This window comes from Hemicordylus capensis, chromosome 11 (assembly GCF_027244095.1).
Source record: "Hemicordylus capensis ecotype Gifberg chromosome 11, rHemCap1.1.pri, whole genome shotgun sequence".
NCBI lineage: Eukaryota > Metazoa > Chordata > Lepidosauria > Squamata > Cordylidae > Hemicordylus > Hemicordylus capensis.
Genome location: NC_069667.1, coordinates 13,791,893 through 13,805,986, shown reverse-complemented (window position 1 = coordinate 13,805,986; position 14,094 = coordinate 13,791,893). Strand labels below are relative to the sequence as shown.

Below are 14,094 nucleotides of genomic sequence, written 5' to 3'. Positions count from 1 at the left end.
TGTGCCTTAACATTCAACCAAACAGCCAAGGAGGAAGAAAAACAAGTGGAGGAAGATTGCACAGGAGAGCATCATGGGAAGGGGGGATGTGATAAACATTTTCTGGTTTGAATGTGCTGCATAACCAGGGCTGAATTTTGATAACGATTAGATCTCCTATCATGGCCTTAAGCTTGGAACTTGCACTCAGCTGTGCATATATAGAAAGGGCTTCTCTGGGGTATGGATAGTCCTGTCTTTTCCACATAATCTTCACTTTCTTTCTGCTCTGATACTCACTGTGCATTACGTTGGAAGCATAGAACTCTGGATCCCGGTGGTTGATGCTGGCCGCATCAGTACAGAATCGTTGGATATTCTCTGCCAAGTACCAGCTTCGGTTTTCATCAAAGACAGAAAACATCACAAATTTCGCTTCATCTGATATCATCTAGGAGAACCACAAAGGTGGGGTTTGAGTGGGTGAATCAGTGATGGATTGGTGCTTGAGGCTAACTATTATTACAGAATATTTATTGTTTTAATCTTGAGTGTACGCTGCCCTGGAAGTTTCTCTGAGGGGCTGTCATGAATAGTGAAATAAAATCACCCCTTATTTTCTTAACTATTGTCTACAAAAATTATGACCTAGTATTTACCTATAATCTCTTTACTTGAAACTTCATGTTTTTGTTTCAGAATGTTTGCAGATTTTATAAAGTTAACTAATCCATTTTATCTATCTAAGTTTGATCTAGCTTCTCAGACATGAGGATTAGAGAAAGAAATTTAAGCCTACACGAAATTTGAGTTTATTTATTTTATTATTTATTTAACATATTTTTATACAGCCCAAAACTTACATCTCTGGGCAGTTCCAAAACTTACATCTCTGGGCAGTTTACAAAATAAACCGTGGAGAGTTGAGAGTAACAACAGGCAACGGAAGATGTCTACGTGGCAAGAAGTTTTATACTGAGAGGTTTGGAGAGGACTATTTTTCTTAGTTAAGATTTTCTGTTTGCTCATGAGACCTTTTAGGGTTTTAAAAGATGGAAATTTCAATTAAGATTTAGGTTGTCTTCATGTTTCCTCCACAACTCTTTTTCCCCCTTCTTTTACAGTTCATAGGTAATCACAATGCTCCTTGAACTATGCTCTTTGAAATTACTTTTCATGAAATTCCTTTTGTAATCAAGGCTATGCTGATGTCTTAAACTTTATCTATTCTATAAGGCCTACATACACTGTACTAAAAGTTATGTAAGTACACTGTATAGAAGCATTTTTCTCCCAAATCCTTATCTTTAATTATTGTTAGTACAATAGCCTGCTGAGGAACATGAACCCATTGTGTGGTGCATCTTTTGTAATGGAGCCTTGTACACTACCATTTCCTAATATAGCTCTCAGCAAACCTCACTAGGGCATGAATGACAAGTCATCTAACCAGAGGCAGTCTGTAACAGGTGGCCTAGGGATCCTTTAAATAAGTCATCCAACATCATCATCCCCTGCCCCACTTTTTTAAACAAAAGCTCTGGAGGGGCGATTGATAGAAGTAGAAGTATGGTAAGTGGAAGTATGGAGGGTCAATCTTTCCCCACTCATTGTTACCCCCTTTTAAACACCCTTTTCTTTTTCTGGGTTTCAGATATGTTTGCCCTCACAAACATGTTTGAAACTCCATGAGCAAAAGGTGGCTAGGGAGGGGGAGTTGAGGAAGAAAAGCAGTGACCCAGGAAAGGATTAAGGACCCCCTACCACCCCCACAGCTTCCCTGCTCTCAAAAAAGGCACTAGGGCTTCAATTAGAACATTTACACACAATGAGGCGGGTCTCAAGATCAGTGAGACCCCGTTTTGCCGGTTTTGCGGGGAGAGAGGGCTAAGCCCACTCTCCCCACAGACGAGCAGGGTGGGAGCCCTGGGCGGCCGGATTGGCCACCCACATGACTGCCGGCTCTGTGATGGAGCCGGCGGAGGCTGGGGAGTTTGGGGGCCACGCGGCCCCAGGAAGATCCAGTATGCCCTGCACGAGTGCACAGGGCATACTGGGGAGACTCCCGAGCCGGGAGGCTGCTTTTCAGCCATGCCGCAGCTACTCACGATCCCAAAAAACCAGGTTTGCAGAGCGCTCGCTCCGCAAACACGGTTTAAGGGGCGGGCTACTTGAGCGGGTTACCCGCTCAAGAACCACCGGGCTCTCAGCTGAGCCCGGTGGTTCACATGGTTGTAGGAAATCGGGCTAGCAGAGTCTAGCCCAATTTTCGACCATCGTGTGAATAGCCTAAATGTGTAGTTATTATTCCTTTGTTCTTGTGAGAAATGTAAAAGCATCCTCCTAGGATGCAGCAATGGACCAACCTGATTCCCTCTTTGGTCCATGGTCTCTTTCAAGCAGATCAGCAGGGGTCCGATAAGTCCGGAGGCTAAATCCTGGGCAGGTTTGACAGAGCTGTAATAGAAACGAGTCAGGCAGCGGGGATCCGATTTGGTTGGTCCATCCTCAGGCATTATTTTCCACCTGTACACCATCCAATGGTGGGCTTGAATGGCCAATAACTTCATGTCTAGATCTGGGAAGAAACAACCCAGAAAAATTTTGTTACTATATCTTCCACCAGCTTTTGAAAATCCAGAACCAACTGTTGCTCCCCCCAGCCCCCTGGACCACAAGCCCCGTCTTTTCTCATATTCACCAGCTTCATAAACATGTTGAAAACCCAAGGTGATGGAACTGGTTACCCCAGGCGGCTCATGTTGTGAGAATAGCCCTATCGTAGAGTTGCCATGCCCCCCAGAATTGCAGGTTTCACCAGATTACAAGCATCTCACCAAGAGTTTTTCCTGGCACAGAATGCACATTATTTGACACAGAATTTGGATTCTCTTAAAAAATATTAGAATTTAGGCTCATGCCCCTATCCCTCCCTCCTTCCATCCCTTCCTCCCTGCAGACCCTTCTGGCCTTTCCTGGGATTTCTCCTCAGTCTTACGTTTGGCTTTCTTTATAGGGTAAAAGGAAGTGACGTTGGTGAGGCCATGGGGGTATATGTTGTACGGCCGGCTGGCTTGATTCTTGAACACAATCTGAAAATATAGATTTGACATTTAGAGGCAGAGTTTTTGTAGTTGCCCATAATATCAGTATAAGTATCACTTTTATTGAGACTAATACATGGTTGAAAAGTTCTGCAAGCTGTTAGACCCCAAAGGAACCTCATGAGACATAGGAACATAGGAAGCTGCCATATACTGAGTCAGACCATTGGTCCATCTAGCTCAGTATTGTCTACACAGACTGGCAGTGGCTTCTCCAAGGTTGCAGGCAGAAATCTCTCTCACCCCTATCTTGGAGATGCCAGGGAGGGAACTTGGAACCTAGATGCTCTTCCCAGAGCGGCCTTATCCCCTAAGTAGAATCTCTTACAATTTCACAGAAAAAGCAAAAAAACATTCACATAAACACCAGCCAGGATGAGCCTCACTATGTTTATTCAGAAGTAAATCCTATTCAGTTCAATGGGACTTCCTCCCACTTGAGACTTAATAGGACTGCTACTTCAGTCTGTGATAACTCAGCCGAAAGTTAGCACAGGCTGCCAGGAGCTGAAATGGGCGTGCGAACGCGCCCTGGATCTACCCTAAAACTCCTGGGTCACATGTCAAGAATTTATCCTTGAGGACAAATTCAAATAAGTAGAATACAAATAAGATGGTCACCAGAGGATGGATAAAATAAAAATTTGGGAGACAATCCTCAACACCCACTTTCCCTATATGGAAATAAACATCAGGAGGGCAACCTTCAAAAAGAGCTTGCCCCATCCCCACACCTTCAGTGGGACCAGGTTGGGATTTGTGCTTTAGGCCCCAAATTTGAGGCCTCTAAATCACTATGCCCTGAAGAGAGGGGAAATGTTCCTGTGGCCATCCAGCTCCCTCTGTCACCACTGAGATCCCCCGTCTTTATTGCAACGAGATCACAACAGTACATATAATAAGATCAAAGACAGTAATGATATAAGTGAATATAATTGGAAAAGAGTATAAAAGAAAAACTCCATTAAACATAACTTAAACATAATAAGATACAACCAATGCAGGGTGTTTTTCAGATTACACGCGACAACAGTGTCACTACTGTCTGTTAAGTGTGCGTCTGTACTGCCTGTATTTTCACAACACAGTTCGTGCACGGACAGCAAGTTTCCATTCACATTTCCAATGCCTTATTTCAGATTTTATCCTTGTGTGTTAGTCCTACAATGTTGTATGTGCACTGCAAAAACAAAAACAAAAAACAAGCAGCTGTATTTTCCTATTGTAGGAGGGTTGCGCAAGCTATTTATGTTTTCAAAATGACCCTGCCTAGCCGAAGCATTTTACTGCTGAACTGAGTGTAATCTGGAAAGCACCCAGGAGAAAAAGAAAAGGGGAAAGGAGAGGAGGGAACCCTCCTTCTAAGGATCAAAGCTCCCTCTTGCCCTGAGAGGTGGAGAGAAAAGAGCAGGATGTCAGTCCGCCTCACTGTGATGCTACTTGCCTCAGCATGCAGTTATGGGCTTAAATTAATTCGTGAGTTGCAGGTGCATAGGGAGGGACAACATTTGACAGTTGCAGAGGAAAGAGCTATTTCACCTTTACCTCAGTGCTGTTTTCCTGCTGAAAATCATCTCCACCTCAAAGAGAAAATCATCTCTTTGTGATCACAAAGTTTATCTCCTGATAATCATATATAAATATCAAAAATGAACAAATAAATAACAAATCCCTTGTAGGGATCCAGCAAGGGCAGCTGCCATTCAGATCCAACATGACATTTCTCTCTTTCTCTTACCACAAATTTGTCACAAATTGCCACTTACCATGAATTCGTCACCAACTTCTGCTTTGAGGACAGGCCCCAAAATCCCCATGTTGTCTATCGTTGGCACCTTTGGCTTTGTGAAAGTTTCATCCTCATATTCCACATACTTTGCTTTCTTATACTTGGAACCGATCCTCTGGGGGCCAGGCTCCAGAAACTGCTTGCTGTAATTGCTGCGGAAGAGGAAAGGAGGAGAGGAAAAGTAGCAGGGCGAAGGCTGGTGAGCTGATATTAGACCTGTGAGGATACACCCTCCCAGCCCCATAACCAGTCTAAACGTTTCGGGGGCCTGACCAAAAAAAAAAAAAAAAAGCTTATCTGCCTTCCAACAGTCCTAAGTGCAAGCAACATTTAGTTATTTAAAGGTTATTTTGTTGTTAAAAGAAAGGGGGGCCGTAGCGGTGGGGTGGTCAGGCCCACCTTAACCCCTGGCTACAGATCTGCACTCTCCTCAGGCCATCATACTACTCCACAGTTGTTCACTTCTGGATATCAAGAAGATGTCTCGAGGGGAAGGGTGTCTTGAAGATGTCTTGAAGGGAAGGGTGGTCCTGCCATGAGGTGAAGTGAGGCAGTCACGTCAAGGATCAGATTACTGAGGCACCAGTGGGGCAGCAAGATGCCCTCTGCCTCCCCTCACCAATGTGCTGGGGTGCTATTTGTAGCGCATGCAGAGGGACAGCTCATCCACATTTAGGGAAAGGTACTCTGGTGCACCAGAAGGGAGGATGTCTTTATAGCATTTGCTGGGGCTAGTGGATAAAATACCGTCTGAGCCAGCCCTTGGTCAATCCTACAACACTTGTTTCTCACCTTCCTTTCTCCCAAGGATCTATGGCCACTTCTGCTTTTTTGCTCCCACCTTATCTGATATCCCATCCCTTCCTGCAGTTTGCTGTTGCTGACTCCCTTCTCTACTTGGCATGGCTCCCAGACTCCCAGTGGTTGCTCTTTTCTTTCTTTGGAAATTATTAAAATGCCCCCATTTTGTCAAAGCATACCATTTTGTGGCTCATTTAGTTAAAAAAAATATCTCCCCCACATGAAAAATCGCAGGAAAATGGAATAATTTGGACTTCTGAGGGGCATTGCTGGATAGCTCAAGGCCCACAGAGCACAGTAGGTAGGGTTGCCATGTTCCACAGAATTTAGGGTAGCCCCCGGATTTTAGCTTCTCCACCCAGCTGCTAAATTCCACCCGGATTTTTTCGGATTTCAGATGCACTGCCCGGATTTTACTCTGGATCTGATCACATGCGAGGACAGAGAAGGAGGGAGAACTAAACAAACAAACAAACAAACAAACATGCAAATTAGTTTCTGCATAATTTGCATAATATGCAAATCAGGCCACCTGGATTTGGGAAGCTTGAATATGGCAGCCCTAATGGTAGGGCACTTTATTTCACTCTTTTAAATGTTTTTAGGCTCTCCACCCATCCACCCCGCACAATTTTCGACCCTCCGGAAACCTAAACCCCTAATCCCCATAGGCACAATGACTCATTATTCACGGCTTCATTACTTGCGTTTGTAGGCAAGGAACACAGCCCCTGTGAATAACGAGGTATGCCTGTAGATATAAGATTAAAGGCCCAGAGAAGTTGAGTTTGGGGCAGTATATAAATATGCGGGGGGGGGGGAAACATACATACATACATACATACAGGCCATTGGGTTTAGCAAACTTCATTTTGCTGGGGAAGAGTAATGCTGCAGGAGAAACCCAACAACTAGCAAAGAGCATCACCTGTCCAGGTAAGTGGGTTTCACTGGGGCATAGTCCCAGTCTATCTCTTCTGCTGCGATATAATGCCTCCAGATGACAGGCAGCTTCTTAGCACCAGAACGGACATCGATCCTGGAGACAGGCTCATCCATGCTGACTCTCTCCCTGGACGCATCATAGTCGTAACCATCATAGCCATCATAACCATCATAGTCATTTTCATCTGGAATTGATGCCAGCCTCATCAACTTCTTGGGTGGCTCTGGACAGACTTCCACCTTAACCTCCGCTTCCATACCAGCTAAAGCAAAGGACCAGATGCAGACATTAGCTTGTATAGGCCAGCTTAGCCTTCTCTGTGCTGAAAGGCAAGGGCTGGCTCTCTTGCAGGTGGCCTGCATGTGGGACATCAGGCTGCAGGGGGGGGGGGGGCTTCCCAGCAAGGGCGTAATTGGGACAGGACAGCCAGGGCACGCTTCTAGCAATCTCTCTGAGCACCATGTAGTCAGCAGTCAGATATGTCTTTTCTATCATTATGAACTTCTAAATAAAGTAAACTAGATTAACCTTGTCAATCTCCATGCTTATCATTTACAAGCTGTTGCCCCTGAGACCCTGAACTTCTGCTGCAGTGGGAGCGAGTGAGTTCCTGACTATACAAGTAATTACCCCTAACATGAAGTGGTACAGATACTGGTTGGCCATCTCACTGAGAGACATGGCTCAGTCTCCTGGCTTTTTATTTTTATCTCCATACAGCTCCCAGAGCATGATCTAAGGGCACATTATACAGCCCCCTTGCTGAAGCAAAATAGGCCTTTGTGCGGGCAGTGCCTGGATGGGAGACCTATGCATGCCAGCTTTGGGGATGTGACTGTACCTCAGTAGAAGAGCTACATGCATTGAATGCTGAAGATCATAAGTTCAGTCCCTGGCAGCACCTCCGGGTAGGGCTGGGAGAGACTCCTGCTTACCTTGGAGAAGCTGCTGCCACTCAGTGTCGACCATACTGAGCTGGATGGGCCAATGGTCTGACTTGGTATAAGGCAGCCTTCTATGTTCGTATGATAAAAGGAAATGAAAGAGCCACCCAATGGTTCTCCATCTCTCATCTTCTCGTAGTACCTCCCGGACTCCCTTCCCCATTGTGGTTACCTTGCTGGTGAGATGGGATCTGGCAGAACATCTGGAATGTTCCACTGGTGCTGGGTATCATCACAGCAGTGAGGAAGATAGCTGGCGAGATGTCCAGTGTGGCAAGCCGGTGGTTTCTCACCAGGAAAGTGTGGCCCTCAAAGAAAATGGAGTGGACTTCTGACCTGGTGCCCAGGCCAATAACATACCAGTGGACTTGTTTCTTCTGGCACACCTTTAGATCTGCAGGGCGGAAATAAGATGTTCTAGAGAAAAAAAGCCAATCCATGATGCTCTCAAGACATGGAAAACTAGCAGCCAACCAGCTGGATCCGTCCCAGAGCCATATGATTTGCACCTTCCTAGCCCCAGTGTGTGATAAAACATTTGCCCGGTTTCACTTGTTAGAGAAATTTATATGGAAGTTGTAAGAAATAGAATACTGTATTCCACACATTTGCCCGGTTTCACTTGTTAGAGAAATTTGTATGGAAGTTGTAAGAAATAGAATACTGTATTCCACATGTTTAATGTTTTATTTATTTATTTGATTTGGTTTGTATGAGGCTAATCTGTACATATTTGTATACGATCTCATGCAAAAGTCCTGACCTAATTTGTAGGTGTCATCATGAAAAGCACTGGTTGACATTCCACACAATCTTCCACATGCATTTAGTGTACCCAGGAGCTGCTGTGTCTTCCCAGTGACAGTTGCTAAAGGGCACATTTGCACAAACATTGAAATTGTGCAAGGAACTTGCATGAATGCACAGTGCTGGAAATAATGGCCATGAAATTGTGCAGCTCCCATGAGCAATTTCAGCATTTGCACAAGTGTGCACTTTCACAACTGCCATTAAGAAGACTTAGCAGCACCCACAGTGTGCTAAATGCACATGGGAGGCTAGGTGGTATGACAGCCACTGAGAATAGAATAGAATAGAATAGAACACGACATAGCATTCTTATTACTATCTATTGACTAGCAAGTTACAAGACGTCTTCCACATGAGGCCAATAAACCAACAGAACAAATACAAGAAAAATTTTTAAAAGCTCGTAAAAACATAGATAAGCATAAAAAACATGGTTCACAGTAAAACACAATTTAAAAATAAGACAGTCATAAGAAATGTAAATAAACATAAACATATAAAACATGGCTCAGAGTAAACACAAATCAGAGTTTTTAGGACAAATACAAATAGCAGCAGAAACATATTTTGCTTTTGAATGGTGTACGTAGGAAACTGCCTGCTGCAGAGTCAGACCATCTAGCATAGCATTGTCTATGCTGGCTGGTAGCGGCTCCAGGTTTCAGGCAGGAGTCTCGCTCAGCCCTATTGGGAAATGCCTCCAGGGAGTTCACCTGGGACGTACCGCATGCAAAGCAGATGCTCTGCCACTGATCTATGGTCTACCTTCAAGTTTGGCACCCTGCCTCAGGAGGAGATCTGGTCTTGTATTGGCAAGCATGAATTGTCCTCTTTGCTAAGAAGGGTCTGCCTTGGTTTGCATTTTAATGGGATACTCCTGCCTACAACCTCGGGGAAGCCAGCCAGTCTGTGTAGACACTACTGAGCTTGATGGACCAATGGTCTGACTCGCTATAAGGCAGCTTCCTACATTCCTATGTTTATGTGGAGGTCTTGTACGCTGCCTCTGCAAGTGCTCCCATCCAGATGACACAGCAACCCATAAGCCATAACTTGTAGGTAACATATGCCCTCCTCCGTCACTCTCTGAAGCCTGTTTCTATCAGCACTTTCTCTTTTGCTTGAAGGGTTAGGGAGGAGTAGCACCAGGCGTGCAGCCAGCCAACGTCGGCCTGTGTCCAGCCCTGCCTGGTGGCCCCTCTAGTGATGCCCCATGTGTGTGATGTCACATGCACGGGGGTGTGGCTCAGGCTCTGGAGAGCTAGCTCTTCCCTCACCCCCACCCCCCGTCCATTTCAGGCAGCGTTTGCTGCCTGACAGTCTTCATTTCTCCAGCGAGGGAGTGAAAGAGAAATAAATGTTGTCAGGCAGCAAGTGCTGCCTGAAATGACCAGGGGATTGCTCACTCCAGCTCTCCAGAGCTGTGCCCCCGTGCACATGACATCATGCACACGGGGGCTTTCGTCGGCCTTTTCCATTGGCGGCCCAGGTTACAAGGGTGGCTCTACCCCTGAGTAACACTTACCAGGTAGGGAGGAATTCATGTAGCCATTGACAGTGTGCAGTTGAGTCCTGTTGTCCAAAGGGTTGTATTCCGAGTACCAGCTTTTGGCTGAAGGAGAGAATTTTTTAAAAAAGGGATTGTGCTGTATGGCTTGTAGTCAAGACACGTAAGACAGGTTCAGGTAGAACTGCTGTCTTTATACCATTTCTTCAAGTGAAATAATGCAAACCCACACAATCTTTCTCCACCTGTGTGCTGTTTATCTTGTGCAAAACTGGGCACAGTTTGAAGCCTAAGGAAAGGGAGAAGAAGCTATGAAAAAGTTCTGGCCCCTTCCAATCTCTCTCTCTCTCTCTCTTTTTCTCTCTCTCTCCCTCTCATCTTACAGCCTGCAGGAGATACTGCCACTACCTCTCAAAGACTATCTGCGTTGTTGTTTTTTAAATGAAAACTTGTTTCCTTTGGAATCTGATGGATATACTGGATAGCACACTAGAAATCAAATGCTGTAAATTGCCATGATGTAGTGCTTGGAGTATTAGACTAGGATCAGGGCTTTTAGCTCCCATCTCCTCCAGAATGGAGGGTGTGCATTCACATATCGGCCAGATTTTCCTCAAGGTCCCTGCGAGCTTTCGGAGAACACTTCACACACAATTTGGGTTTTTCATGCTGTGGTAAGAGTGTAGCCCGATATATACTCAGGGTAAAAAAAATCCACTTTTTATGTCAGTTTTTGAGACGACTTCGAACTTGCAGTAAAACCTTGCAATAAACTCATGGTAAAGCCTTCTGTGTGAAGAACACCTAGGGGGTCCTGAGTGCAAATCCCTGTTCAGTCACAAAACTCTCGTGTAATTCTTGAGCCAATACCATATCTTTTGGTCTAACCTACTCTGCAGGGTTGTACTGAGGCTATAAAGGCACACTGTTCTGAGCTTTTGGAGGGAGAGCAGGCTATAAATGTAAAGATGAAAATAATAACATAACCTACAATGTGCTTTCGATCATGCCATTAAGCTACTAGTTAGCTAATTTATTTAGTACATTTTCGGCCAGAATAATATATGCACAGAAATGGAAGAGTAATGAACTGCCTTCAAAAGAAGATTGGCTGATAAAAATTTTGGAATATGCGGAGATGGCAAAACTTACAACATTGATAAGAAACCAAAACTTAGAATGTTTTAAATAAGATTGGAAACCATTTTTGTTGTATCTAAAGAACTGTTTTCCTACTATGGACTTTACAGCAGGGTTTGAAATTTAGTAAAAATTGCAGGTTGGGTAGACTAACTGTGTTTGTAAGGGTTTAAATTTATGTTTTGAATTATTATTATAGCAAGGGTAAATTTCATAGCTGATGATTCACGAAGAGATGTGTGCGGGAAGTCCACTTTTGTTTATTTGTTAATGATAATATTACTATTGTTAAAATCAATAAAAATTGAATTTGGGGAAAAAAATTATTTAGTACATTTATATATTGCTCCATACAAAAAAGTCCCTTGGCAGTTCACAATATAAAACCATTAAAACATTAACATAATTAAAACAATTTAAAATACAATAAAAACTTTAAAACCAAAACTTTAAGACTACAGACTAAAAAGCCTGACTAAACAGGTATGTTTTTAGATCCTTCTTAAAAACCTTCAGGTAAGAGGAAACTTCGATTCCATTAGGAAGCGTGTTCCAGAGTCCTGGGGCAACTCTAGAAAAGGCCCGATCTCGAGTTACCACCAACCGAGCTGGTGGCAACCACAACCGGTCCTCCCCGGATGATCTTAACAGGCGGTGGGGTTGATGAAAAAGAAGGCACTCTCTGAAGTACTTCGGACCCAAACCATTGAGGGCTTTATAGGTAATAACCAACACTTTGTATTTCACGTGGAAACTTATTGACAGCCAGTGTAGTTCTTTTAAAATGGGTGTAATATGATCGCTTCGGGCAACCTCGGAGACCAACCTGGCTGCTGCATTCTGTACCAACTGCAGTTTCCGAACTACGTACAAAGACAGCCCAACTTAGAATGCATTGCAGTAGTCAAGCCTGGATGTTACCAGCATATGCACCACTGTTTTAAAGTCATTTATCTCCAGAAATGAACTTGAGAAATCAGGGAGAGGTTTGGGTCCAGAAGTACTCCCAGACTACATACCTGCTTTTTCCAGAGGAATGTAACCCCGCCCAAAACAGGCAGATCTAAACCACTTCCTAAGTCTCAACCTCCCACAATGAGTACCTCCATCTTGCTTGGATTCAGCCTCAATTCGTTTTCCCTCATCCAGCCCATTGCCGCCTCCAGGCAGGCATTTAGGGAAGTTAGGCCATTTCCTGATTAAGTTGACATGGAGAAATAGATTTGAGTGTCATCGGCATACTGATAACACCCTGTACATCTGCACCATGCCATTCTTACCTTCATCAAATACTGCAAAGAGCAGCACAAACTCTTGCACCTTGCTCAGAGCTTCTTCACTCAGGCTTCCTGCAGGCAAGAAAGCGACCTTTAGAATCATCAGAGGAGCATCATCTCCCTCTGCCAGAGGCATCCTGCTCCACGCCCACCAAGAACTGATCAATGGAAGCAAACTCCTGCATTGTATTAAGCAGCTGTAGGATAGGGCACATTGCAGCCTGCTGGAATCCTGAAATGCTTCCTCCACTCTTTACAGCAGGAGTGTTTGTGGGTGACCCATTTAAGTTGTGTAGCTGTTTTGCAAAGGAACTGTGAGTCACGAGTCTCCGGTTCAGACCTCACCCCCACCATGACCACTGGGTGCTTGTTTTATAGCTGCTTCCCTCATGCACACAAGGAAATCCTATGTAGATTTAACAAAAAGTTTATTCAGCAACAACTCCATTTTCTCCTTCTCCTTTTCCTCCCTTTTCCGTTGTGACTCCTCCCCACCACAATCTCTACAGGGTCCCCACTGGGACAAATGTCCAAACAAAGAAACTGCAAAACATTACTGGACAGGATACAACAGTGTCGTTAAACACAGCACTTTATTTTAGTCCTGGTCCCCTTCTGTACAATGATGATAATATTGGCCTGTTTACTGGGACATCATACAGATTTCTAGAATAGAGAGCCTCTTCTTATGAGCAGTGAGACAGGCTCCAGAGCGGGCTGCGGAGAAGGCGGGTTACTTAGCTTCCCCGCAGATGACCGCTTCTCCTGTACCCAGCACAAGAGAAGAAGTCATCTGCAGGGAAGGTACATTTAACCCGCCTTCTCCACAGCCAGCTCTGGGCTCCCTGCATGCCCAGACATTCCCCGGAGGCCCAGGCCATGGGAAGGATCGGGGGCCAGGATGTGTCATCCCACCGCCCAGAAATACCATGATACGTCACGCGAGTGCACAGTACACTCATGCTGGGGTTACCCGCTCCCCTCCCTGGGCTCCCTGCAGTCTGGCAGCCGTTGCTGCCAGACAATCAAAACAATGGGGTTAAGGGGGCGCTTGCTCCCTTAACCTCGTTTTAAAGGGTGGCTAGTTGGGCGGGTTTACCTCCATGGTGCCGCCGAGATCGGCCAGATCCTAGCGGTTCACACGGATGTGCAAAAACAGGCTGGGCTCCCTTAGTCCAGTTTTGCACACACGTGGGAATAGCCTCAATGTGTGTGAAGTACTTTGGCCATAAGTGCTATATAAATATTAGCTATTATGAATGTGAAGGCGGAGCAAATTGGACATATGGACCCAGCTTCTGCTTTTCATGCAGGAAGTCCTAGATTCAGTCCCTGGCAGCATCTCCTCCAGTAAGGAGGAGAGAGACCCATGCCTAAAACCTCAGAGAGCTGCTGCCAGTCAGTTGAGACAATACTGAGCTAGATGGACCAATTGTCTGACTTGGTATAATGCAGCATCTGTGTTCCTACGTTGCCATGTATCTTCTATCCATCTAGCTCAGTAGACTGACTGACAATGGCTTTCTGGGATTTTGAGCTGAGATCTTTCCCAGTCCTACTGAGTGATGCCAGGAATTGAACCTAGGACCTTCCGCATACAAAGCAGGTGCTCTTGTAAGCACCACCCCTGCTCTTAAATTTTGCCATGCAAGCAAATTTTTAATAGGCTAGTTGACTAATGTCATCAATGTCCCTGCTTAACATTTGCAGAGATGTGCACAAATGTGAAAGTATATTCAAGCACAAAGTATATTGCTGCAGCACAAATATGAAAGTATATTCCAGCAGGGCTCTTCC

At 44.8% G+C, this 14,094-nt stretch overlaps 1 protein-coding gene across 2 annotated transcripts in view; it reads right to left on the bottom strand.

Annotated features, from left to right (window-relative positions):
• The window catches only part of F8 (coagulation factor VIII), a 62,650-nt gene that overhangs the window by 32,210 nt on the left and 16,346 nt on the right, over positions 1 to 14,094 (bottom strand). Inside the window, exons 5-12 of one of the 2 annotated variants that reach the window (XM_053273997.1) lie at positions 12,301 to 12,369; positions 9,899 to 9,985; positions 7,736 to 7,957; positions 6,602 to 6,881; positions 4,850 to 5,024; positions 2,978 to 3,071; positions 2,346 to 2,557; positions 280 to 430 (exon numbers count right to left, since the gene is read on the bottom strand). In XM_053273997.1, coding sequence (XP_053129972.1) covers positions 280 to 430; positions 2,346 to 2,557; positions 2,978 to 3,071; positions 4,850 to 5,024; positions 6,602 to 6,881; positions 7,736 to 7,957; positions 9,899 to 9,985; positions 12,301 to 12,369 — 1,290 coding nt within the window. Of the gene's footprint in view, positions 1 to 279; positions 431 to 2,345; positions 2,558 to 2,977; positions 3,072 to 4,849; positions 5,025 to 6,601; positions 6,882 to 7,735; positions 7,958 to 9,898; positions 9,986 to 12,123; positions 12,165 to 12,300; positions 12,370 to 14,094 lie in introns of those variants that run through there. The other variant, XM_053273998.1, reaches the window with a different exon arrangement.